The sequence below is a fragment of the Hippocampus zosterae genome, chromosome 9 (genome assembly GCF_025434085.1).
Source record: "Hippocampus zosterae strain Florida chromosome 9, ASM2543408v3, whole genome shotgun sequence".
NCBI classification, from domain to species: domain Eukaryota; kingdom Metazoa; phylum Chordata; class Actinopteri; order Syngnathiformes; family Syngnathidae; genus Hippocampus; species Hippocampus zosterae.
Genome location: NC_067459.1, coordinates 17149138 through 17176843, shown reverse-complemented (window position 1 = coordinate 17176843; position 27706 = coordinate 17149138). Strand labels below are relative to the sequence as shown.

Below are 27706 nucleotides of genomic sequence, written 5' to 3'. Positions count from 1 at the left end.
AACACTCTAAATTGTCCCTAGGTGTGAATGTGAGCGCGGATGGTTGTTCGTCTCTGTGTGCCCTGTAATTGGCTGGCAACCGATTCAGGGTGCCCCCCGCCTACTGCCCGAGACAGCTGGGATAGGCTCCAGCACCCCCCGCGACCCTCGTGAGGATCAAGCGGTACGGAAAATGAATGAATGAATGAATGTATTAATCCAGTGAAAACAAATAATTTTGACAGGGGAAGTAAAAACAACCCATATGAGTAATGAGTTTCGCAATAACTGGGATGTGGCTGTGTTCAAAATGAACTAAAACACAAACACATGCACACGTGCAAAGAACAGAAACATTGTGCATGGTTTATCCAAATAAAACACAAGTGAATTCTCGTACCATATTAATTTAGAAAACCCACATTTTATTTACATAAATTACAAGAAAGCACAAACTGTTCACCAGAAATCTACATGAAAAACATCCCGTATATAATACATTTAACAGATTCACGATCATTGTTGCAGTAAAAACGAGGGCAAGACTCCATGTAACCTTTATTGGCATGATTTCACTTGGTCATTTATTTGAATTGAAAAACAGAAGAAAATAATTGGGACATTGTACTCACAGCACTTTGAGGACAACAAAGTCAGGACAACTGTCCTCTTGAATATCTCAGACACCTGTTTGAGGACTAGTGGTTATATAATTGTGTTTACAACGCTTGGCAGAGTTACTCAGCTCATCTTCACAAGGAAGACGTCGTGGAGTCCACCACCTCTCGCCCGTTACACACCGTTGGAACGACGTTGGACGCTGATGCTGCAAAGACATGCAGAAGTACAGATATGTACGTTGACACATGGCTAGTCTGTCCTCTCTGCCAACAAGTGTGCCACATACCTTGAGAGAAACTGGAGCCCGGTCCAGTGGTGACGCTGAAGCGAGTGGTGGCCACCCGAAGAGTGCTGACATTCTTCTGTGGCTGGAACAGAATGATGTGGACTTTCGGAGCAAAGAGGCAACCCAGGACAACCGACCCGCTCAGACTGACCGAGATGCACATAGTAGTGGTCTGCACCTGGAAACACACAGGCAAATCTATTAAAGTCTGACAAACACTACGGAACCATAAAACACAGAATAATGTATTATCACTCATCTGTGGGCAGTCATTTTGACACCCTTATTACAGTCTACATACATACTGAAAAGCATTGGAATGACTTTTCACGTAAACGTTTTCAGTGACTAATAATTCACAAGCATTGCATAGGAAGAGGAGAGCACAAGGAATCCACATTTGCAGTAATGTTCTTTTCGAGATGTCTCCTGCTGGAGGATAAAGAACAACATGTGGAGCACATTGATGCCGGTTCCACACCTTTGAAAGGTTGATTTTATTTTAAAAAAAGCAGCACTGCTGTCTGTGCTCAGTATAAATCATGTCTTCAGAAAGTATATTGACTTTTTTTCACTGCGCTTTTTTTCTGTCTGGTTATTAAAAAATTTTTTTTAGATAAACCAGCAAGCCCGTGTATAGGGCTGGTATGAACTTTGAATTTCATTTACTAGTGTGTAGGTGGTTTTGGCTTTGTCAAACAGGAGCTCAAAATAAATCCGCCATGTGCTACGTCCCCAATTGTCATTAGCAGGTCTTGATTTTTAACTTCTTTATATTTTTAGTGATCCATTTTGGCTTGCCGAAAAACAAAAATTGTGGATTATGCAAGACCCCCCCCCCCGTCTATTTGTAGCACAAAAAAATAATTAAATTGGTTGAGCGTGCTCGACGCTGCATTTCTAAGCACAAGGTTCTGTAATCTGTCCGAGGTTGTGCCCCTGTCCTTCCCGTCAGCCCTCAGTGCGTTCATGGAGGCGCTGTCTGTGACTGTGGGTGTTTAATCAGTCGTGTTTGCTGACAAGATGAGATGTCCAGGCCTGGCATACGAGGGGAGACCTTTCTCCCTCAGGGCGCAGAGAACAGCTTCAATATTTCATATGATAATCATATGAGCTATTCACGGCTCAGTGCATTGCATTTAATTTATGTTCACATTTCATGACAGACCACACTCCAATTTTTTCCCCTCGCTGGAGATTTGCATCAGGGTGTGACAACAACTTGAGAAGTGGTATTCAACTCACGAAACACGAGTAACGTTTGAATACAACTAACCCTACGCTTCACTTATTATTTATTGGTCAAAGGAGAGTTCTTTGTGTGTGTGATGAGCCCATTCTGGCTGTCAATTCCCCACATTGCCAGCAGGGGCAGCACAGAGGCTTCATCTGAGCATCTCGCATAGTCCCAGGACAGAGGGCACAGCTGGGACTCAGCATTCTTGTCTTTCACAGTCCATTCCACACAGCAATGTGCAGGGACACACTGGGACATCCCGTTCCCTTTCTGCCCACGTGGTCCTGCCTGTCTCCTCTTCCTTTCCGCGGAGGAAATTGTGTCAGGGGAGTCCACTATCTCCATCTCCCTCTCCGATGTCGCAATGTTTTCGGATCCCAGGGGCAAATATCCCGACAACTTCGGTCACTCATTTCTCTGACAGTCTATCGATTTGGCTTATATGACGCTGGGCAACAAGAGGATGCTAGCTAAGCTAACAGCTATGATGGACAGACCCTCCCACACCCTCCAGGCCACCCTGACAGCACTGGGCAGCTCCTTCAGCCATAGACTGATACCCCCGCGCTGCAAGAAGGAGAGGTACCGCCGCTCGTGCCTGACAATAGCCAACTGCTGTCAGGCTATTGAATAGACAGACCTGAAAACCTGGACTCACCCCTGCCCACCCATTTTAATATGCTTATATTTATATTTATTTATATACTTTTTGTCTTGTACTTTCTCCCTTTCATACTTTTGCTGCTGTGAATTGGGAATTTCTCCATTGTGAGACAAATAAAAGTTGTCTTATCAGATTCAATGTTTGGGAGGGGATATGTTGACATTACAAGAGTTGCCACTAGGACTGATACATCCATCCATCTATCCATCTTCCGATCCGTTTTATCCTCACAAGGGTCGCGGGGCGTGCTGGAGCCTATCCTAGATGTCTTCGGGCTCAACTGCTTGTTTGCCATATACAGCCAAAATTTTTGACAGCTACTTCAATGTCAGTGTTTGCCTCTAGGCAGCATCCCTGATGAATTTTCTTCTGATCTTTTCATCATTTTTGAGGGGTGTCCAGTTCTTATTAATGTCAGTGTCATGCCATATTTGCTTGATCATGACTGTCTTCACAATGTTCCATGACATTTTTGATGCCTCGGAAATTCTGTTGGAAGCTTCCCCTGACTGATACTTTGGACACTAGCTCCCTCTGATGGTGAGGAAACTCCCTGCAGATCGTGACTGTTTCTTTAAGATAGTAATGAAAACAAAATGTGAGTGAAAGCCTCCTAGAACTTAATTTGGCATGGATCAAAATGGTATCAGGTGTACGTTAAATCTCATTTAGCATTAATTTAAATGGGATCGATTAAGTGTGAACCTAGCCATAATCACAGTTATAAGAGGGTGTGCACACTTGTGCAACCACATTATCTCCATTGTTTATTGTTTATCTCTCAATCCAACCTCCCCCAAAATAATGGTGAAAAAAAGAAATTATTTATGTCGAGCTGTATTTTTTTCCCCTGCTACATTACCAAATTTTTTCTTCATTAACGGTGTGACAAGAAGCGAGTCAAAATCCCGACGTGTGACGAACGTTGTGGTAACTCACCCTGTAGTCACTGGCAGTGACGTAGAAAATAGGCTGAAAAGCCAGCCAGATGATGCAGGTTGTATACATGGTGAAGCCAATGAACTTGGCTTCGTTAAAATTTTCGGGGCACTTGCGGGTCTTGAAGGCGTACACCGTGCAGAGGATGATAAGGACGCAGTTGTAGGTGAGAGACACGAGCATGCTGGAGTCTTTGCTGTTACACTTGAGGGTGACGACATCTCTCTTCTCCGGGCTCACTTCCTTTCTCACTCCCGGAGCTTCGATGAGAAGCCAGACCACCACCACGACCAGCTGGCAGGAAATCAGACCTCCGCAGATGGCGACCTGTGAGGCCGGGCTGATAAATCGAGGTCGCTGGGCACCGCCCTTGACCCCGTTGAAGATCCGAGCAATGCGATTGGTCTTGGTCAGGAGGGCTGAGTAGCACACGGCGAAGGAGGTTCCCAAGCCCAGGCGGCGCAGTGTGCAAACCGCCGTGGAAGGTTTGGCGATGTAGATGAAAGTCATTGAATAGCACATCAGCACTCCCAGCAAGAGAATGTAGGAGAGCTCACGTCCGCTGGCTTTCACCACGGGGGTCTCGTTGTGTTTGAGGAAGAGGCCGATGACGAATAGAGTGCACATCATGCCCAGGCAGGAAATGCTGACGGGTCCAATGGCCCAGGCATCTTCCCAGCGGATGTACTCCTCAGGTAGGTCATAGCAACCTGTCAGATTAGCCAGAGGCCACCGTCCAAAGCTGCAGTCGGCACACGTGAACTCATCGTGCAAGTATTGGTGAGACTGGCATGGGATGCAGATCCAGCAGCACACGTCTCCGGGCTGCATACTCTTCACCTCGTTCTTCCTGCAGGGGTCGCTACACTGGGAAGTGGGCGCTCCGTTAGCCCAGGGGATCAGGCTTGTGTTCAGGATCAGACTCTGACCCCAGTACCCGACTTTGCGATAGCTGTAGCGTCCACCTGCCTTGTGGTAGTGGAAAATGTTGTAGCGGCCGAAGCTGTCCCCGAAAGCGTCAAAGCGGACAACGTTATCTGTATCAGGTGGACGAAACGGCGCTGTGGGAAATGAATGGAAAGAATGTCAAAATGCAAAGCCATAAAATGTATACAGTACATCATAGAGAGCAGTGGACAATGGCGACAACAACATTTCAATAGACAATCTATCTTAATCTTACAATCTATGGTGCAGCCCTTTGTAGACAGGCAAAAAAAAATGTCTATCAACTGGGGGTGTGATGTTAAAATTACCATTAGGCTCATGATTAAGATGCTTGAAAATCGTGGTGGGGCTGTGGTGCTAGTTGTCTTTAGTGTTTGTGTGTGTGTGTGTGTGTGTTTTAATGAAGCTACATTGCAAGCTTGTAATAGAACTTTGTAAAGAACTATAATAATACACTTACAGCGGCACAAAGAAAGTATTTGCCGCCTTTAAAATGATTATTATTTTGCACAGCTACACCCATTTAACTCATTTAGTACCAGTCAATTCTGGACCAAGTCTGAAAAGACGTTTAAAAACATCTTTGGGAGTGAATGAGTTAATGATTCAGATCATCAAACAAATGTCAAGATCGGACAAATATAGCAGTAGAAAATATAAATTTTTTCTTTTAACAGTAATGAAAAAAATATTCATATCAACTTGACCCGGTTTGAAGTACTTTCCCCTTTGTTAAATCTTGCATGTACTGTGTCTAATCACATTTTCCAGTTTATGTACACTGACCACACTCAAACCTAATTACCATCAGACTTGTTCATATTTAAGTGTGACAAACTACAATTTTTTTTTGAAAGCAGGAAGGGGCGGGGCATTTTTTTCACACCACCGTCAAGTGAGGACAATCAAATACTTTTGTCTTCAAAATATGATATTGGTCATTGCAGACTACTCACCGTCCAGCTTGGTCTTGAGAATATAGTCCCTGTAAAATTTCCTGCCGTTGCCAGGCTTAAGTGCATCGCAGACCTTGGTGGAGTTGGGGCACAAGGCCTGCCTCATGTTGTGTAACGCAGTGGCCATGGCGTACACTGCGTTGACCACAAACATAATCTTGGACTCGGGTTGAAACGGCGCCTCACGCAGCGAGTGCTTGCCACAACTTAAATCGTGAAGGCTGCACTGGAACTGGTTCTCCCAGAACTCCCTGAACCACGGATTCCTGCTGTTGTTGTACGGATGGAGAGCCGTGAAGTAGTCATTAAAACGGGGGATGGGATAGGAGGCCAGCTCAATGGTGAAGGCTCCATCTGCGACGGCTTCACTGCCCCGCACCACGCTCTCCTGCGCTCCCCAACCGTCACTGGCCACCCAAGTGAAAGAGACGTTCATGCGGTTGGCCGCCACCAGAAGCTCGCGGGCATCTTCGCTGCGAGTAAACAGGATGACCACCTTGGCGTTGGACTTCTGCTGCAGGGAGCGGATCACGTTCTCATAGCTCCAGCGGCTCATGGAACGGCTCACCTTGGCCGACGTGGCGATGCAGATGTGGCGGGCTCGAGCCTCCTGCTGAAAGGCGTCGATGCCCGTCTCGCCGTAGTCACCTTCCGACGCCACTGTCGATACATACGTCCAGTTGAAGTAACGGAGGATTTCTGCCATCGCCTTGGCCTGGAAGAAATCGGGGGGTACGGTGCGGGCGAAGTAGTCATACCGAGTCTTGTCACTGAGTTTGGCACTGGTGGAGGCATAACTGATCTGAGGGATCTGAAAGAGTCGCAGCAAGTTGGCCACCTGGAAAAAAAACAAGATGATAGGACTTCAAACGAAGGGGGTTTGGGACAGCGCGGTGCTGCGTGTGGCTAGCCGCTAGATGCTAGTGGCTAGATGCTAGCCGCTAGCTGCTAGCCGCTAGCCGCTAGCGTGTCTGCCTCACTGTCAAAGGTTTGACTTTTGACTCTAAGCGTTTTTTGTGTGGCGTTTACAGGTTCCCAGTTGCTGTTTTTTTCTCCTTTGCGAAAACATTCTTGCTCAGTTCAAATAAAGACTCTCAAAAGGTGAAGAGAGTGAATGGTTGTGCTGTGCTCTGGATTTGCTCTGCCTCTTGCCCAAAGTCAGCTGAAAAAGCCCTGTGACAAGGTGCTGTGACTGGATATGGATCCTGAGATTCTTCTTGATGCACAACATGGGTTCGAATTCGATTACAAATGTGTTTCCATTTTGTAACAACAGTAGCGTTTTATTTAAGGCTTGAATATTTGATCTAAATTTCCAACTCTTCCGCTCCCAGCTGGGTGCTCAACCCTTGACTGATACACGTGAGGAAAGAAGAGGAGCTGCGACAGCCATTTTAATTGTCTACAACTATGCATCTGTTCGCATCTATAACAAATTCGATTTTCGCTCTCCTACTTTTAGTGCTGCACACAGAAGCAGACCAGATGTATGCTATGATATTCAGAGTAAATGGAGGTCAAGAAGAGGACTGCAACCGTGTCTCGGGAATTTGGGATGTTGTTCAAGGTTATCCGAACAGTCGAGTGGCTGCAATAATTAGTTCCTTTTTTGGGGAGGGCGTATTTCATCATGACACTCCCGTCGCAAAGCCAAAGTCCAAATTGAAAACGTCCTGACACTGAAAAAGGACTACCAGGAGTGGGATTTGAACCCACGTGGACATGAGTCCATTGGATCTTAAGTCCAACGCCTTAACCACTCGGCCACCCTGGTAGGTACTAGCAAAAACCCAATACTTCAACAACAAAAAAAACTTTTGTTGCTGGTGCCAGCAGCTACAGGTAAAATGTCGACATGCTGGATTACAGATGTCATTCATGTGTCATCTGATTCGCAAAACAACATTTTTAATTGTCAAGTGAGTGACACAAGACGTCGTGAATAGAATTTGTTGTGAAATTGCAAATCCTTTCACACAAGTTGCCGCTACACTTGGGAAGAAAGACAAGAAAGGATGAGGGCAGAAAGATTTGAAGGAGAGTTGAAGGAGAAGAAAGCAATAATGAAAGTTTGCATTTTCCGACTTGAAGCTTTTGTCAGGACTGTGACAGTGACGACGACGTGCAAAAGAAGCGACGGACTCGTTTTTGCTCGAGGCAACTTTAAACGCCTAAGGGCAGCCAGACTGATTTAAAGGAAAAGAAAATCTGGTTGGAATTCATGCCGTGGCTCATTCCTGCAATTATGAATTCAGACGTATTACCACAGCATCGCAAGAGCACCAAATTCAAGTTGAATGTCCATTTCGGTATTTTGCCACACAAATTGGGCCCAACACATTAATTGAATCGGAGAAACTGCACAAACCAAATCGACGTAAATTGAAGTTCAAATTAAAAATAAATTGAGGCCGGAACCAGGGAACAGAAGTCACCACTGAAAAAAAATGAGTGGACATTTTTGAACATGTTTTGTGAGATGCCTCAGTTGGGTTGAGACGTGGGATCTTTGTGCTCATGCGGGATCAGTGGGATGAATATCAAATGAGTCAATCTAGCAGAAATTTCCAGGCCTCAACATTTGTTGGGAGGCAATGCAAACCCACCCACGCGCGCGCACACACACACGCACACACACACACACGTACACAAAATGACGTAAACTCCAGGAGTCAGATTTTCCTCTTGCCGCCCGTCATTATCATAACCAATTTATGGCTATTTCTGTCTCACCCGAGATGTTTCAACTCAAATGAAAATATAGATTGCCGAAATGCACGAGTGCACATTTCATAAAAGAGGTGAAGGAGCCAAGCCAGTTCAGGAATGCGTAAAGGCCTAATCATGACATTTCCGCAGAAATTTTCTTTAAACAGCTTTGGCCGTATTTCTCAACGGGTGGCAAAGCAGGTGGCAGCGGTGCGCTTGTTCTCGACAAACTCTTATCTGGAGTGCACACACACACACGTACACACAATTAAGCCAAAATCCATATATTAAGTCCTGAAAAATTGCATAGGAATCTTTCTTAAATTAATGTAGCAACGAGTAACCAAACGACTGTAGTTGCCTTGTCGGAAGACTTTATCGATAATTTACAGCCTCTTCATTTTTTTCCTCGAGGATGTCTCATTAACTAGATGCTGACTGAACTGAGAGAGATTTTAAATAAATGATTAACTGTCCGTAATTTGCTGGGATGGACATTTTTTTTTCTCCCATCACTTCCTCTGTGGTGTGTGCGGACACATTTAGGCTTCCGTTGGTTTGTTAGCGCAAAGGCAGTCGGAAGGCTGAGAGGGCATGGAAAGTTTGGGATAGATTTGAATCCACGTTGGTAAAATGAGATTGTTCATCAGGACTTCAAAAGGGTTGGGTTGGGAACACAGTTCGTCTTTGGGTTTAGTAATTTCTCAGCGAGTGAGATACTGCGAATGGCCGTCCGTCTCTTTCTGTATCCTGTGCTTGACTGGCAACCAATCGGGGTGTATTGCACCTTCTTGGTGCCAATTTAAAAAAATGCCGAGTTGTTTTCCTAACCTACTCATTTCCTGGCTGTCCATTTTGAGCAGACTGGCTCACATTTATCCAAGGTTGTGCTCAATTATTGCGGCTCATTTAGAGGACATGCCCACAGTGTTTGAGAGCAGTGAGAACGCCTTGATTTTTCACCATTTTTTTAAAGCCTCATTTGACACACTTGGCGATCATTCAAATTTGCCAGGGTTGTTCACAACATTCTTTTCTATCGCGTGTTACATTTTGAAGATATTATTAATTTAAAATGAGCTCTAGCATGTATACCAAACTTGCTCGTGTGGCACGTGAAACTTAAATCAATACTAATATAATCACGTCAAAGCTTGTACAAGCAGTTAACAGTAAAGAGGTTATGGATGCTGTTCTCACAGCAATAAGACTCTTTTCGAGGCTTTGCAGTATAAAAGAAGAAGAAAACAGAATAGTTCTTGTCAGATTGTGATGATCTTTTGCGAGATGAAAATCCCATCCGGCCCCCCCCCCCTGCATACCGTAAACGGTGTACGTGATCCAATGGCGCGTTCTGAAACACACATTCCAACGGGGACAACATGTCAGTCGCCATTTGTTTATTTTTGTGAGCGTTGCCTGGTAGTTATGACCTCTATGATTCACATAACGAGGAATGTTTCTGATTAGATCCTGCTAGACGAAGGGCATCTCGTCGACTGCACTGCTTTTGTCGTCTTTCACACCCCTCACGGAATGTCGCAGCCATTCAAAGCTCAACACACGTTGAGCGCTTCCATTCGATTCACAAGGTCAGCGACTCTGACCTGACGCATGAAAAACGAGTCACATGATGAGACCAAAGTTCGGGGCGTGCACCCGTCAGTCACAAACGTGACTTTTCAGGTTTTAGAATTTTGATAGTTCTTCACATATGATGTCAAGAAGTAGTCACCGAGGAGCTGAGATGAATATGCGTCTTGCAACGGCACAAATAGACGGGTCTGCCAAGCTGCTGAATACTCCAATCATATTTGAATTATTTATGATTTCACAAGCACATTCTTTACTTTCCCCCCCATGAATGATGAATTTTTCACCGTGTGGCTTGAGTGATACATTTTATATGTGTTGTTCTTTGTTGGACTGAGTTCTGTCATGTATGGCTCCGTGTTTAAATACCGGGCATGACTTCTATATGCCATGAGATTGGCATTCATGTCAACCTGCATATGTGCACGGATGAAAAGACACTCCTCAGCTCTTAAATCGACACAAACACAACACACACACCCGTACACACACACCTCATAGTTTGGGCTGAAAATGTCATGAACCTCGGTGGCATCAGCAACTTTTGTCTCTGGCTTATTGGCCTAACTTTTCAGCCGTCTTCGGGCAGTAGACGGGGGACACCCTGAACCGGTTGCCAGACAATCGCAGGGCACACAGAGATAAAAAAAAAACATCCGCACTCACACCCACACCTAGGGACAATTTAGAGTGTTCAATCAGCGTGCTTTTGGAATGTGGGAGGAATCCAGAGTACCCGAAGAAAACCCACGGAGGCACGGGAAAACATGCACACTCCACCCAGGAAGGCCAGATCCGGGATCGAACCCACCCCCTCTGCACTGTGAGGTCAAGGCGCTAACCGCTGGACCACTAACCCAGATGCGGTGACAAGGATTCCAACCACGATTGCTGCGGCCACAACGTAGGGTACTAACGCCACGATCGCAGCCTATGCTAAAAATAACTACCGGTAAATAAATCACAATTAAGGATGTAGCCGCCATCTGAACATTTTTTTTTTTTTAATCTGTTGAGCTGACCTTTACCGGCAAATTCATTATTAATGAATATTTAGGTGTTTGGCATTCCAGAAGTGTTCTTCAAATTTACCCTGGTAATGATAAATATTTTGCCCGGGGACCCCCTTCCTTGCCAGTGAGTCATACTTCGCATCACAGATCACTAAAGGGTAAAGAAAAATCGAGAGTGGATTCGCTTCAGCGTATAGAAATCAAAAGAGAGGCTTGAGGCTAATGTTCCTGGATTGAAATATGAAATACTTCTGATTAGCCCACGCCTTTTGGACGCAGAGCCCTAAATGAGGAAAACGCTGATGAAATACTGACACTGTTGGACATCTTGATAGATTAAAGACTTTTTTTTTTGTATTGTATTTTTGTTTTTGCATGCAATATCAGTATGCAAACAACCAGCTGAGTACCTCAATCTTCACACCTGCTCTTTAAACACAGGAAAAGATTTTCATAGGAGAGTCATAAAAAGAGCCCAGATGGCCTCACAGACTTATTGAAAAAAAAAAAAAAACACAAGCTACACGTCTGCCCATCACTCTGTTTCTGTGAAACGGGATTCTCATTTGATGCCTCAACATCCTCCATGTGCATCTCCGCCAAAGAGCCAGACAGCCTGGCTGCAACCGCAGATTGGGGGAAGACAGGAACTTGCTTGCGAGAGTGTCACAGAACTTCGGCTCCAAACGTAATTCCGTCTGTGCTCATGTAACAGCGGCGCGGCGAGGCCCGCAGCCAGCGCCACCTGTCAGTTCAGCGAGCTCCCACCGTGTCTCCATGGTGATCGGGCTCTTTTAAATAATAGTCAAATTGCTTGAGAGCTGCTTGATCCTTAGGTGTAAATAATCTCACTTAAATTGCAGTACACTTGATTTTTTTTTTTTTGCCATTACAAGTAACACTCGCGACGGTACAGCTCTTTTAATGTGTTATTTCAGTGGTTCCCAACTCCCGGGCCGCGGGCCGGTACCGGTCCGTGGGTCATTTGGTACCGGGCCGCACAGAAAGAATAAAGAACTTACATGACTTCTGTTTTTATTTCAGAAGCTGAAAGGTGTTTTATTTTGAAAAATGACCGGATTCTCTCTTCCCATGGGCTCACCACCTATGGAAGGGGCCAAAGGGGTCGGGTGCAATGCAAGCTGGGCAGGAACCAAACGCCGGGACCTTGCTGGGATGATCCTCGGCTACAAAAGCTAGCTCTAGGGACGTGGAACGTCACCTCTCTTGCAAGGAAGGAGCCCGAGCTGTTCCGATCTGAAGTCGAGTGGTGTTTTTTTATTGGACTTTTGTGCTCATCACAAATTGCATAACGAACACCGTGATCAAGTATCAGGGTGTCGATATGTGCACTTGGCATCAGGACACGTCTGGCCGCAATTCAATGATTGACTTTGTGGTTGTATCATTGGATTTGCGGGCGGCAATGTTTTGGAAACTCTTCTATTTCATCTTATTTTGAAGGCACGTTTCAACGTTACCATAGCGACCACAGAGCGTTCCGGCCAGATAGGACGTTCCTGGTGACATGATTTGTGTTTATTATTATGTTACAAAAACACCACAGTTTTCCTGCAGGTCAAATCTTATTATTTTGTTGCATTGATCAGTCACACCTTAAAGGCCGGTCCCTGAAAATATTGCCTGACATTAAACCGGTCTGTGAGGCAAAAAAAAGTTGGGGACCGCTGTGTTATTTTGTTCAGACGGGATGTAATATTTGGAGTTACCATTGTGTAGTTTCTCGTATTAAAATCTTGTTACTTGTCATATGAAATAGTTGCAATTTAATGACACCCTTAAGAGCAAATTTAGTATATTCAATGCTTAATATTGAAATGCTATATGAAAATATAGTAATCCGGGCCCGTTGTATACACTGTACGATCTGCAGTGCTTCCATAACACATTCCAACAACACTAGGCAGCCCAACATTTGCCGGTCGCTTTTTATATTGACATCTTGAGTACTTGGCGCTCATTAATGTCAGCGTGGCTGCCTTTCAGATGGTATTGGCCCAATTCCAACTCAATGGACCATTCACAGTTGCCGGGAGATGAACACGTTGTAAATTCAAGATAGCCTAAATCTTTGGGAAGCAAGCAGTCTTCCCTTATGAGCAGAGCAAGAGCTATAGTGGCCTTCAAAGTCCCTGTAAAGTGAAAATAAGTCTCTCGGCATAGCTAGCTCGCAAAATGCACGCTGTATTGGTAGAAATGAGCCAGGTAATTATGACGGAGTTAAACTTGCAATCGCACTGGAGACGCGAGCAAAAGCGCTAAGTCCTGATTTAGTGGGCCCATCTTAGCCACACCCTAAAAAACAGGAAAACTGAAATTGTGGGAAAAAACCCCCTGAAACTACACAAAACAGTTTAACACTGCATCTCCACAAGTGAGACATGTTTTCAGCAATTATTATTAAAAGTCTAACTTTGCTATGCAGGGGTCTTTTAAGGTTGAAATATATTTTTTTAAATCAATTAATAAAATTCCATCTTTTATTCTTCAAAAGAGTGGACAGAAAGTGCTCCAGGTGAAACGGTTAGAGGTCACAAATATTCATCAAAACATCCGAGGCGCTAACAATCCCCACTCCTGAGCATGCATTTGGCGCTGTGCCCAGGACCCTCAACAGGTAGAGCGGTACGAAAAAAAAAATAGATGGATAGGTTTTGGCTGCCACTCCCAACCCCCCCCAAAAAAATGTCCAAGACAGGCTCCCTGTGCTCTTGTCACTGTTATTGAATGTAAAAGTAACTACCGGTACTTGCTTTTTACTTTAGTTTTTTTTTTGGTCTCTAGTCTTTATCTCATCCTAATATCGCGTTATAAATACAACGGGCTCCAGCTCAGCATTATTTTTGGAATGACTCTCCACCGTATTTCTTTTTCAAAGGCCACATTTCATTCACTAATGCGCTATATAAATCAGCATGTGTTGTATTGTAATGTGTTAAGACATGATATAAGCTAAAGAAAACAAATGAAGTTGCGAGACCAGGGTAGGGGGGGGGGGGCGACACTGATTAAACTTTGCTAAACTAAAGAGGGTCATCCATGGCGAGAAAGGCAATGGTGTCCTGTGGTGCACCTCAGGAAAATTCACTGGAGGCTCAGGCAGACCTCAGGCTCATAATAGTACATCCATATATTACACCAAGACAAGGGCCTCCTCTAAGGACCCCCAGATACAGGGTCTCACAAAAATTAAACCTCGTTCATCAAATCCCGGATTTCCAAACTGTCGTTTACATCGGGAATCCATTTATAGATGCTCTGGAAACTCTCCCTATAGCATTTCCCAGGAGCTTACTATCTGTAGAATGCATGACTTGCTCCACCGTTAGGTTATCCGTTTGCTTTCAAAATATTTGTTCCACAGCTGTTAAAAAAAAAAAAAAAAAAGGTTACCGGTACCTCAAAGGAGCTTACGTGGCTATTTGAGGAAATAATTGATGGCTGATGCACAGATGTGGCTTGACAGTGATAAATATGGATAATAAATTCGACATCTGAGCTCACGTGTTGTGCTGGCCTCTGCTGTCAACAAACCATAACTAACTGCAATTTGCTGACTTTTGACCACTGAAGTCAGGTCATCCATGAGCACGAGGGGGGAAAAAAATCATCCAAGAGAATGCCATGGTCGGGTAAGCATGTATGTCGACGCCACACAAACATACCGTGTATGCTCCTCATTCACGGTGCCTCAATCAGTCACTTGATACATTGTTTGTTTGAACAAACAAATGCCTCAACCCAATTAAGATGCCTTCTTTTTTGTCCCCCTCAGGAAAAAAACACAACAGCTGGTGTGTCTTCATAACCGTCGAACTGCACATGGCCACATTTCCACCACACGGTAGAGTTCGGTTTCTTGGGCCATGGTTCAGTAGGCCACACCCTGCCGAAATCCAATTTGCCCTCTGCACCGTGGGCTGGATAGATCAACGCAGAAGATAGTCGCTTGAGCTCTTTAAATTGTATCAAATCATAGCAACAGAACAGTGTGCAACTGAGCCCGTAGAGCAAAAATCTAGGAGCCCCCGGCATTTTTTTTTTCTTACATTGTCTCCACAGATACACAAGTATGTGCACAAATACAGGAGAAATATGTAAATAACACTACAGGGTTCAACATTTTGGAAGCAGCATTCAAATAACAGCAACAATGTGTATGTTTATGTCAAATAACGACACTAATTCTGCGAGTGTGTTATTTGAATCCAATATTCTTTCAAGTAAAGTGAAGCCGACATCATCAGCTGAGGCAGCGGACGTGGTCCTCTGCTTGCCGGGCGGACCACTCGAAGTTTTGACGCTCCGATGCGGCTTGACAGTATTTTTGGGCTATTTAGACAGCAAGCATCCACGTGAAACGATGTCCCTTCTCACAATGAGCCGAGATTACATCCATGTTAGCGCTGAAAGACTCAAGACCCAATTAGCAGAGCTTTCATCACATCAGCGCGAAGGGAGCCGAGCGGGGCGCCGCTGCCTCTGAGAGGAAATCTGCCTGTCACAAGTCATCCTGTCAGACAAATCTGCGCACAACATCTGCAGCGCGTCAGACTCTGACAGCGCCTCTGCTGAAGTGTGAATTACCAGGAAAGGGAGAAAAAAAGTCATGCTCCAAATCAGATCAGCTAAGCAGGTAAACAGATCCTCCCAGCGAAAGCGATAGTCATTACCAACCCCGTGTTAACATCTCGCGAGGTGTAATTGCACACGCTACTTTAGTCCGAATCGGCACTGTTAGGATCATCCGTCGCGGTCTCTTTTATTCGGTGCATCTCGAGAGAGAGCCGCTGGTAACAGTTGGACGCCTTTTGAGGGTTACGCCAACTGATTACATGTTGATCATCCGTTCATCATATTTCGCTATCGATATAGCCCAGCGGTCCCCTAACTTTTTTTGCCCCACGGACCTGTTTAATATCAGACAATATTTTCAGGGACCGGCCTTGAAGGTGTGACACAAAAAAATAACAAAATAATCTGATATAACCTACTTGAAAACTGTGGTATTTTCGAAACATAATAATAAACACGAAACATGACACGAGGGACATCCTATCTGGCCGCAAAACTCTGGTAAAGTTTAAACGTGCCTTCAAAATAAGATATAAAGTGCATGAAAAATACGACTCACCATCACCGCATTTTACGCAGAGTGGGCTTGGAATCTCCGGTCGAGACAAATCCGTATTCTAAGTAGGACTCCGGATATTGTCTATTAAATGTAGCCTTCTTTTTATTGGAAGTCGTAGGCTCCTCTTGTGTCTCCTGGCTGGGCCTTTTCCCTTCCCAAATAAACTTTCCAAAGGCATTTGTTTTTTACTCATTTTGCTAGCAACCGTGTTCCATTTTAGCGGTAACCTCTCACGTGACCTACGTCAAGAGTAACATACTGTAGACGGATGTAACGGAGAATCCGGTAAATTTTCAAAGTAAAGCATCGTTCAGATTCCGAAATGAATAAAACGGTAGTAATGTGAGTTATTTATTCTTGCTGTGCGGCCTGGTACCAAATGACCGATGGCCCGGGGTTTGGGGACGACTGCAATAGCCTCTCGCGGCAAAACTTTGAGTCCGGATCACAATAAGGTTGACGCGTAGTCAAAAAACACGCAAGGAATTTTGAAGGAACTTCCGGTATTTTGAGTCACAATAGAATGACAGCAGCATGCAACTACAGTGATCCCTCGCTACTTCACGGTTCGTTTATCGATTTTTTCAAACATATTTAAAAAATATATACAATTCTTTTTTTTTAAACATACATGGAGTACGGTCCTGTATACGTTGCTCTATGTGACTTGCTGTTGTTTTGCAGCTTCTCGCGGACCGTCTGCGGACTTACTTATCTATTTATTTATTTATTTATTTTACCTGTTTATGTTAATTGGTCGCTACGTCCCGGATTTTCGTTTATCGCGGGTGGTTTTGGTCCCCATTAACCGCGATAAACGAGGAATTACTCTACAACAAAAACAATATTTAGGAAGTGGCACCTAAGTACATATAGGTTACTTAAACACGCAAAATCAGCCATCGCAATTCGTCTCTGCTTTGATAAATTGCACCGACTGAATTACTCTATTTGCCTTGACTACTTGTACACAAAATTAAGAATTTACAGACCCAATCCTGGTTGTGCCTCGTTGATCAATACTCAAGTGCCTGTGACATCTAAGTGTGTACGTGCCTGTTCATCAGTACATACCTGAATAGAAACATCGCTGTAAGACCCCCCAATAACTCCAGAGATGGCCAAGGGGACTTCATCATGGATGGCGTAGGATCCATCGGGGCACGTGTACTCACTGTCGTCCACTTTGGTGAGAGAAGCCCTGACAAACTCAAGAGACTGCTCCAGAGCGTAAGTGTCCTTAGAGCACGTGTCCAGGATATGAGCTCCTAAACGAATCCCGGGCAAGATGCGCTCATCCCTGTTGATTTCATCGAGAGCGAGCAACATGGCCTCCAGTCGTTGGATTCCTCGCTGAGCGTTGATCTTCCCGCAATCCTCTGTGGCCTCGCCTTTCTGGTGCACGGGGAAGAGACCGCCGATCATCAGATCTCCTTCCAGGGTGATCTCCTTTTTGGAGTCCGTGTTGTAACCGACCACAGGCAAACCCCGGGGAGCCTGGGCAAAGAGAGTCACGCTGATGAGCAATAGGAGAATGCGGGACAGCCAGAGGGGTCGGGGCACAGGGCGCACCCCCGGCAACGGGGAGTTCCCCAATGACATATCCCTGGGCAGAGCGAGGTCCTCCTCCTAACTGTATTTATTTTATTTTATTTTTTTAGGTCAGCGTTTGATCAGTTTTGATTGTTGCCGCCTCTGAAGAAAAACACAGTGAGGACGCAGCACCGGATCTCACAGCAGCGGTGTTTTTATTCTGACAGAAGCCATTGAAAGCATCAGTGTGATCCTCGAGCCGGGCCTCCTCTTCTGTGCTTTTTGGAGATTACAGCCTGCAAGATCAAACAGAGAGAAAGTCACTCCTTTGACTTGTTGCGGCTGCGGGGACCCACCGACGGTGCTCCATTGCGTGAGCAAGCGCATTGGAGGCTCACGAAACGGTCGAAAGAAAGAAAAATGTATGCAGTAGCTGGGGGGGGGGGGGGGGGGGGGGAGTACCAGTAACGCCATTTTTTAAAAAATATTGATTTATTTTATATTGAGGGGTTCTTCCAATCAGGCTGTAAACTGTTTTTTATGTAGTTAAGCCAACATTCTCCCCCCCAAAAAAGTACTACATTCGTGGAGACATTAATGATCACTAAAGGTCCTTAACAACCCACAAAGATGTCCCTCTAGTCCACTAAGGACTGCATGATAACCGCCACACTAACTGCAGTATTTATTTCCCCTGCAATGCAAAAAAAAAAAAAAAGTCTATGCGCAACAAGTTTAAAGTGCCTCCAGCTCAGTCCCCGTTTGTGCCGTTATACGGAAATCAGCGCGGTGAATTTTAGCAGAGTGCAGATTTTAAAAAGACATCTCCTCGGACTGAACGTGGCTGGATGTACTATTTCAAGGTTTAATGCGTCAGCGTTATGTGCGTAGCTAAAGCAGATCCTGTTAATACACTGCAGAGGCAAAGGGTTATTGTTTTTGGTCTCTGCTTTTTGTGTCAGTTGCCAGGAATCCCAGCGGCTTAATTAAGCAGCAGGTTGACTGTGGGTAAAGTTATTTCGCAGAGTAAATCCTTGAGCCAAAAGGATTTGTATCATATCCAGCGTCTCGGCAAATCAACTTGACAGACATGCAAATAATTCACTCGCTGAAGTCAGATCATAGATGCTGAAAAGAGGGATGTGAAGGAATCAGTGGGAATGGTGCCGCAAAAAAAAAAAAAAAAAAAGCCAGCTGCCCATTAAAACAAAATAAAAACTCTCAACAGGAGTCGAGACTGCAGACAGGATTCTTTTGGGGTTTCCTCTTTTTTTTCCCCCTTCTTCCTCCATCCCTCGCCTTCCCCTGCTCGTTGTTTCCATGGAAACGGAGACGGAGAAGGTGAAGCGGCGAAGTGGAATGCGGACCAAGAACAAGTTGGTGTGTCTGGCCATGCATGGTGCTCGGGTCCTCTGAGGGGGGAGGGAGGGGGGTGGGCAGCATGTGTTGAGTCAACTGGCCCCGACTCCGCTCACTGATTCTCGTCATTAACGGAATCGGCATCCCATTTTTTATTTTTAATCTTTTGGAAAGCACTGATGTTTACCCTAATATTCTTCCCCGTCGCCAGTTCTGCTTCCCAAGTCCCTTCGGCGTGGTTGCTTGGTTACGATATCATAAAAAAAGTGATGCAAGGCAACAGCATGTCACTGTCATTCGCCCTTTGCTGGTGTTACCTTGGTTATGAATGCGACTATTCATGGGTTACACTCAACAAATGACAGGCTACCAACTCGCTTCCCTTCAGTCAGCGTTCATACTCTCTCTATTCGAGCTGAATCCAATGGAAAAAGCCAACCGACAGCAAAGACGAGCGTCACGCTTCTTGCCTGGCGGCTGGCGTGGTACTTTTAATGAGAAATGAGAGGTGGCGTGTTGCATTAGACGCAGCGTGCGGACGTCAGACTTTTCATTTGCTCCCTCAGCAGTTTGTCAACAAGTGGAAGTTCACGGCGTAAATGGGTCAAGTCACTTCTCCTTCCCTCGAATACAAAAGCACCAGCGGCCGGGAGCGCGAGCGTCGTTAGACGAGAACATTCTTTAATGTTTGGAGTGCAGAATGCGCACTGCAGCTCGCCGAAATCCGACGCTTTGCCTCGTTAGACACACGGGCAGTCAAACTAAATTATTGGGAGGATGTTGACTAAAAAAAAAAATATTTTTTAATATACTAAAGATGATATTGTAAGCCAGCACAAAGACTCAAGAAACAATGGTGACAAAAAGGATTTGTGGTTGTCACATTTGCAGCCTCTTTCCCAAATGTCCACACCCCAGGAGGCCTTCAAGCTCAGCAGTGGATTCTTTTTCTCTTTGCTGTCTTTGTTCCCTCCTACTTCGGTGCTCTTCTGGTTTATTTCTCTTGCCGTTCTTTCAAGTAATGTTTTCTTTCCTGAAATACATTTTGGGAAGATTGTCCGTTTAAACCTTTCAGACACGCTGTAACCTGATAACATGAGAAGCCTGAAAGGGTTAAAGGGGAAGTTAACCCTAAAAAAAAATAAAAATTCTTGTCGAAAAGTCTAAACATGGCATTCTGATAAATATTGCGTTTGTGGAATTATGTAAAATCCATTAAAATCCACTCATTTTTGCCCACGTGACAAGGGGCGGCCATTTTGCCACTTGCTGTCGACTGAAAATGACATCACAGTTGCTCAGGCCTCCAAAAACCAATCATGTCTCAGCTTCAGAAAACTATTCAGAAATGAAATGAAAATGGAATATAGCCACATCAGAGAGAGAAATGCGCTTGTTTCGTGACATGTTTGTGGTTCCAAATAACAATTTTCTGTTGCGGCAAGGTGGCACGCGTGCGAGCGTCATTTGGCAGGTGTGTGTTTTTCCAACGTACGGGATTCATGTGATGAATATTGATCTAACATATGGTGGGGGGGGGGGGGATATAAGCACATTGATGAGATTTTTCTTTCTTTTTTGAGCTAGAGCCACTAAAGCACAGCTGACCAATTTATTTAAAAATTGTATTTAATAAAAAAAAATCACCTTGTTGCACCTCCACAAACATCGCAAGCAGCATTCCTATTTGATTTATTTGTCTCTTTGTTAGGTCATGAACCGACGATATTTTGCATTTGCACGACATGCATAATGTTTTTTTGTTTTTTTTTTGGTAATGAATTTCGACTCGATTTCTACTAAGCCCTACTCAGTTACTGACACCAAGCCAGCTGTTCCTTGTTACTTTTACAAGGTTATGAGTCCAATAAAACGCAAGACGCTGGTGCCCATATAGCGCTACATTTAAGATGTAATATCCAACCAAGGATTATTGCCTCCCCTTTTCTGCTCCTGTGTGACCGTCTCTACTTTCTTCAGCAGATGGCCTTTTTTTTAATTCAGGAGCATAAATCCCAGCAGCCAATTCCACACTTCAAGCCAGACTGTGTGAAGGAATGGCAAAAAAAAAAAAAAAGGAGTGGGGGGCGGCACGAGAAAAGGAGTACAGAAACAATGGAGCAGAAGTGAGTTGAAAAATGAGAGAAAGAAAATCATGGTAAGGGTTTGAGAAAGATGTAAAAAAAAGAAAAAACAAAAACACGACGACCCCCAGGAAAACACATTGTGTGCATAGAGACAGAAGACTTAAAGGTCTTGAGTGGGCGGGTGGGCGAGTGGAACTTGTTAGTAGGAATTGGCAGATGAACAACCTGCTGCTGTTGCCGACATCACGCAGAATCAAAATGCCACACGGTAGACATGAAGTTGAAACACTGCCATCATTGAACATTTTTTTTGCTTGTGGACTCAAACTCAATGAATTCATGCCAAATGATGCGCTTATTCCAAATACTGTATATATAATTACCCCTTGAGATACTGTTCAACCTCCTTGCTTCCCTTGAAAGTCACTATATGAATCCAAGTTATTTAGTCATCGCACGCGGAATACAAAACAAGATCACTTCGGCATTTGTCACTCTCCGTGAGAGAAGTTAACATCTTGGAACTGTTCAAGGTGGCTCCTATCATCTCGCATCTTCCCTAGAATGTGCAAACTGCAGAAACCACCTTTGAGACGCCAGGTTGATTCCATACCGCCTGCAGCCATTGGTCATCAAAACCAGAAAGTGCCTCCCAGGAATAGAGCGTGTGACCTTTTGTGATAAGACCAAGGACACAATTAGCAACAAGGGTCTTGAAGTAAACTGTGTCATCATACGTCTCCACCTGGTCGCCATGGTAGCCACATTATAGCAAGTCAACTGGACCCATCCTTCACACCTGTCCTTGCTTTCAAACTCACACCTCCAGCATTCATTCTCCACCTGGAAAAAGTGTGTGTGTGTGGGGTGGGGGTGGGGGTGGGTGGTGTCTTCTGCAAGTTTCCTCGTCCTCCTTCACCTCCCAGGAGCCCCATTCCATCTTCCTCATCAAACATTCCTCCTCTGACTGTGTCTCGCCCAGATCGTAGCTGCAAGAAGCTGCACTGGTCTCAACTGTGTGATGGATGGATGGCGCTTTTGTTTCTGAGGTTCACACACTTTTTATTGACTTCATGGAGGGGGGGGGGGTGCATTGGCCATCATGCGATCATAATCATCAATGGGGGTCCTAACCTTAACCCTGATCCATGAACCTAAGCCTAACCCAAAACTTGAACCCAAACCCTAACCTCATTGACCCCTAACCCTAAAACTAACCCCCCTAACCCGAACTAAACCCTAACCCCTCCAACCCGAACCTAACCCTAATTCATGTCATGTTTGTTTTATGTGACCGTGAATGGCAATTTTTCTGGATGTGCCCTGTGATTGAGTGGCGGGAAACTAATTTAGATGGATTTTATTTTGGATTCTTAGTTTATTCCTCACAATGCCCCTCATTATCATCATTTTAGAAGGGAATCAGATGAAAAGAGCAGTTTCCTGTACTCATGACTGCACTATTTGCACTTCGACCCCAAAATATGGCGGACGCGGTGCAGCAAAAACAAACAGGCCACAACATTAGGTACAGCTGTACAATCTAGTTAATTTAATACAATCCCGTCTGACAGGTTTGAAGGGACAGATCATACCGCGAGCTCTTTCCAAAATATGATGCTTAACTAATGACTGAGGGTTATCATTTTCAGCCTTTATGATCATCTCAATAAAATGTGAGTGGGTTTTTTTTTGGTTAGGTTTTTTTTCCTCCAAGTTTTCGATAGAGCTCCTGCACGGGATCTGGTTGGATACAAGACGTTTATGTACAGTGCAGTTTGTCCCCGGAAAGGCATTTTTTTTCCCACCCATCATTTCAAATCATTGGAAAGGTTAGACAACAGGAAAATAAGAGGAGTTCAACGGCAAGGATGGAATTTGAAGCCAATGCTGCTTGCTCTGCTTGAGTCGCAATCATAAAGACGTTAACAGAAAATCAACCGCCGTAGTTTCTTCAGCTGAATATTTTTTTTTTGACATGGCTTTTGTTGACCTAAACCGATCATTTCGGAGTGCTCTCATTTATTGATTTATACGAAGTTGTGTGTGTGTATATATTTTGCACCATCTGACTTACTAAACTTAAAAGATGATTCACCAATCAACTTGACTAGAAGACATCAACTTCCTCCTCTTTTATGACAAATTCCAGACAAGCGCAATAGTCTATCGATGATCCTCAAAATGTGGTTCACGAATAGTGCGTGGGCTCTCCCTAGTGGTACAGGAAAGAAAATTGTCATTCACTATTCATCCCTCCATCCATTTTCTAATCCGCTTATCCTCACCAAGGGTCGCGGGGCCTGCTGGAGCCTATCCCAGCTGTCTTCGGGCAGTAGGCGGGGGACACCCTGAATCGGTTGCCAGCCAATTGCAGGCCACACAGAGACAAACAACCATTCGTGCTCACATTCACACTGAGGGACAATTTAGAGTGCTCCATTAACCTGCCATACATGTTTTTAGAATGTGGGAGGAAACTGGAGTACCCGGAGAAAAGCCACACAGGTAACAGGGAGAGCACGCAAACTCAACACAGGAAGGCCGGACACGAAATCGAACCCTTCACCTCTGCACTGTGAGGCAGGGCACTGTAACCAGTCGCCCACCGTGCAGCCTGCATTCAATATTCAAAACATGCATAATTTAAAAATATATAGTAGCTTCAAACGTGTTTCGCAAAAATTTATATTTAACTGCGCTATGCATTTTGAATCAAATCGTTATTTAAGCACTTTTCCCCCCCATTATATTAAAGTGTAGTGTTCATTTTGAACCTGTGATAGTGTTTGGTTGGCCGACAGTACTGTACTGTCAAATTGTATTTTATCGGAATGAAACATCAGCCTGCTACACAGTCTCGCAATGTCGGTCACGAGGTGGTGTGATTGCAAATTTGTTCTGCTGTCACTCAGTTAAATTTGACATTGGAGAGGGGACTGAAGCGCATTATCAGAAAAACCTGCGCGCACATAATGAGATAGTCATTCACTGTCAGGACAAGCGATACTTTGAAACAAGCAGACAGACAAGAAAGTCAGCCATCGGAAACCTTCGGCACCTTCACATCTCACCTGTCAGTGTTAGTTTGGGGGGCAGGGGGTCAGGCGCCATTTTCTCACTGCAAGTATGGACTCCAATTATTAGCTACATATTTTTTTTCAGTTGATTAGTTTTTAAAGAATGCACAGAGCATGAAGAATCCTGTACATCGATGTAAGGATCTGTTATTGACGACATAGCAGATGTTGCGTGGGCATCAGGTGCACAAGAGAGCAATAAACACACACGTGTAATCAAGTGGAGCTCACTGACTACTATTGCATATTGAGAAAACCTGAATAAATGCATGCAGTGCAAATGGAAGCCGCTACGAACCCCCCCCCCCCCCCCCAAACAAACCAAACTATGTGGTCAATCAGAAGAAACAATACAGGAGGTATTTATATGTAAGCAAGCCAACAAGACACTCTGCTCGTCGTTTCAAATGTAACAGGTGACAGTGGTGTTGGGGTGGGAGTGGAGGGGGTGGGGGCTTCACATGCCAGTGGAACGCACAACCTTTTTCACACCTTTAAATAATTCAGTTGCCCATAAGCAAAATCTTCTCCACGCAAGTCTTCATCGTCCCACACAAATCCTTTGGGTTTCATTCCTTTACGGATTTGTTCATGGGTGATTCAAACAAAATGATTCGATGCTTGCAGGCATTTCCAGGCTCGTCTCTATATGTTCACTTTAAACCTGATAGACCATTTTGCTGTGCTTGTGTTCCATTTTATTTGGTGGGGCGGTAATGATTTTATGAGTACTTTAACTCCTCAACCATGAGCAGCAACACATATCATTTGTTTGCCTTTTCCCTGCTATTCAAAAATGTATTTTAAAAATCCAAGTTAAAAAACATTTGTATAAAGATCTTATTTAAAAGAACAATTTGTTGGGGTTTTTTTGTGTGTGGTTGAACGCACCCACAAATAAAACCACAATCTCTGCAGTCCTGTAGTACAGTCTGTATCTATGTGCGTCATGAGAGCATATCAAGAAGCTTCACCCACAACCATTAAGAGTCTACTTTAATGCGCAGCACAACTTAAGAAAAAAAAAACAGCAATAACAAAGTGCGAGAGAGAGAACGGGAAAGAGAACCACACGTTGGCATGTATCCAGAAGACTTTTTCTTACCTGTGCGGGTTTCCTCAGCTTCGAGCGGACAGGACGAGCAGCGCTGAGGCGGTGGACATCCTCCGGAGCGCTCTCGGACGTGCGGAGCGAATGAAAAGGTGCAAAGGAAGGAAGGCGGGCCAAGTTGAGAGGAAGAGAAAAAGGCGCGCCTGGTTGTTGCCGCTGTCCGTGGTGCTGCAGACGAGAGCCGCCCCAAGCTCCTGCAGCCTCCCGAAGTCACATTTCACCCTCGACTCGCAGCGCAATCGACGCCCACTTAATGATCCGACAGCGAGGGGAGGGAAAGAGCCTTTTGAAATAAATAACGCACGACTTGGGGAATTGACCAGTTTTATTGCGCAAACTGGGAAATTGCACCTGTTACTCCGCAAGCTGCCGAATTGATCTTTTAGACAAATGCGAGCCGGACTGCAGATGAGCGCGCCCGGCAGCAAGGTTGATGCAGTGGAGAGATCATCATTCTAAGTGCGAACTAGGTTGTGGTGGAACATTTAAAGCTCCGAACACACCATCCAAATGCGAGTAGAGAAGCTCTGCGAGTCGCCTTCCACCCACCCCACCTCCTATTTGTGCCCAAAAATGTCTCTTTAGAGAATACTCATTTTTAATTTGGGCTCCACAAACGCGTTGTGACACATCTCGTGACATTGTGAGGTCAGTCCCAGTTGGCCGAGGTGCGCGCGGGGGTCGCGCGTCTCCCCCTCCTGCCAAAAACAAAGCTCGAAAAATGTGACACTCTGAAATTTCTCCTTCTCCACCAGAGATCTCATGAGATTAATATTTAACATCGCAGGGAGGCAATCATCTCCGTGCACTGGAAGCTCGAAAACGGCCCAGTGGGTTTCACGATTAATTAAATCACTTGTTGGCCCACTATGTCATCAGCGCCTCTCCCAGACTGACTTTCATGTTTAGCCTCAGGCTGGACTGCACGGACTCAATTGTGGAGGACATGCTGTGAGGAGGACACGCCAAGAGGACACTTCATGTAGAAGATATTGGGTGGCGACATATAGTGAAGTGATTATTGAGGACGTATAGTGAGGACAGGTCTGGAGGATAAGTAGGGCAGACATTCATATGGACGACCTGAAGGTGAAGGGCATGCAGGGTGCAAAGCATGCGTGGCTTATATGGTGAAGACATACAGTGCAACGGTGCCCCGGATGTGAGATTTCGGATGATTTTTTAAAATGTGTTGACTTTTGCCTTGAAAGCAAAACTTTGAGATTATTAAGCATTATGTTGTTGGTTGCTACTCAGGGGCAGAGCTAAGTGGTGGCCAAGTGTCCGCCATTGGCCGCTCTCCGTGCACCTCAATATTAAAAAAAAACAAGTGATACAAGTGATTCTGTTGTGCTGCTATTAGTAGCTGATATTAGTTCCCAATCAACATAGTGGAGAAGTTATTGTTTATCACATTCACAGTCAATGTTTTCACAAAATATCAATCTTGCCTATGCAAGCACTTTCACAACACAAGCAGGAACAAACACACTGGGTTGCAATTAGGAAAGATTGTTTTGTCATTAGGCTTCTTTGACTGACTGATCCATCGACCAGTAGTTTGTAAAACGGTTTTGCGTATGTGTGCATTTTATTTCATGCAAACTTGACTGTGGATATTATAATAAACAATAACTTCACACTTAAGTGCATTGTGTGGCCCAGACACACTGTACGGACTTTGGAGTTGTGGGGTTACGGGTGTCTGTTCACCTGTGCAAAAAAAAAAAAACTGTGCTTGACTGGATGTGGTTGCAGCCTAATTTCAACGATACATAAAAACTACTTCAATTAAGTCATCCCACAGAGCAGAGAGAATGTAGACCATTGAGGATTGCTGCATGTTCTGTATGTGTTGCTTGCTCCATGTTTGGTTTATATGTACAGTAACCTCTATGCTCATTCTCATCTGCGGCATATCTCGTTATGTCAGCATTAAATAAGATAACGGGCAATAATTACACAAAGATTAAAATGCACTCATTACTATTTCACTGCCATCTAAATCTGTTACAATTATACTGCCCCTGGTGGCCATAATGTGCACACCAGTAGGAGCACCTGTTTTGATTCTTTATATTCATTTATGTTGTAATCACGTTTAAAGTAAAATATTGAGTGCTATTTTAATTTTCCTTTCCACTAAAACACATTACCATGATCATTTCAGTAGAGAAAGATGACTGTAGAAAGGAATGTGTTGAGTTATGGGCACGGTCACATCTCAAGGCACCACTGCAGTGTCAAGAAAATGCAGTGTGAACATGTCGTGGAAGCCACATATAGTTAAAATATGTAAGTGGCAGATGTGCACGGTGGAGGAAATGCGGTGTCCAGGCAGTGAGGACATAGTGGGGGAAATTGCAATACATGGGAACGCTGTGTGAACATAGTGGAGGAAATGTGGTGTGGACATATTGCGGAGGCCATGCGGTG

At 44.6% G+C, this 27706-nt stretch overlaps 1 protein-coding gene and 1 non-coding gene across 4 annotated transcripts; both read right to left on the bottom strand.

Moving 5' to 3' along the window:
- Nucleotides 1-392: 392 nt before the first annotated feature.
- On the bottom strand, nucleotides 393-26478 carry grm2a (glutamate receptor, metabotropic 2a). Of its 3 annotated transcripts, none has more exons than XM_052076935.1 (6): nucleotides 25265-26474; nucleotides 17175-17929; nucleotides 5631-6468; nucleotides 3727-4787; nucleotides 887-1064; nucleotides 393-805 (listed from the first exon to the last, which is right to left on the bottom strand). In XM_052076935.1, the coding sequence occupies exons 2-6, from the start codon at nucleotides 17700-17702 to the stop codon at nucleotides 732-734; spliced, it is 2679 nt and encodes an 892-aa protein (XP_051932895.1). In that variant the 5' UTR covers nucleotides 17703-17929; nucleotides 25265-26474; the 3' UTR covers nucleotides 393-731. The 3 variants fall into 3 exon arrangements, with proteins under 3 accessions (XP_051932895.1, XP_051932896.1, XP_051932894.1); XM_052076936.1 differs by lacking the exon at nucleotides 25265-26474 and having other exon boundaries at nucleotides 5631-6290; nucleotides 6389-6468; nucleotides 17175-17394; XM_052076934.1 differs by having other exon boundaries at nucleotides 393-1064; nucleotides 25265-26478.
- On the bottom strand, nucleotides 7322-7404 carry trnal-uaa (transfer RNA leucine (anticodon UAA)). Its single transcript has one exon. It is a non-coding gene; the product is annotated as a tRNA-Leu (tRNA).
- Nucleotides 26479-27706: the final 1228 nt, after the last annotated feature.

Bases quoted from the DNA above. Each gene is read 5' to 3' on its own strand.
- grm2a (XM_052076934.1), bottom strand. From the start codon at position 17,702: ATGTCATTGGGGAACTCCCCGTTGCCGGGGGTGCGCCCTGTGCCCCGA. The intron at 6,469-17,174 runs GTATGTACTGAT...TTTTTTTTCCAG, and splicing joins ACAGCGATGTTTCTATTCAG to GTGGCCAACTTGCTGCGACT. The intron at 1,065-3,726 runs GTGAGTTACCAC...GTGTGTTTCCAG, and splicing joins TCACTGCCAGTGACTACAGG to GTGCAGACCACTACTATGTG.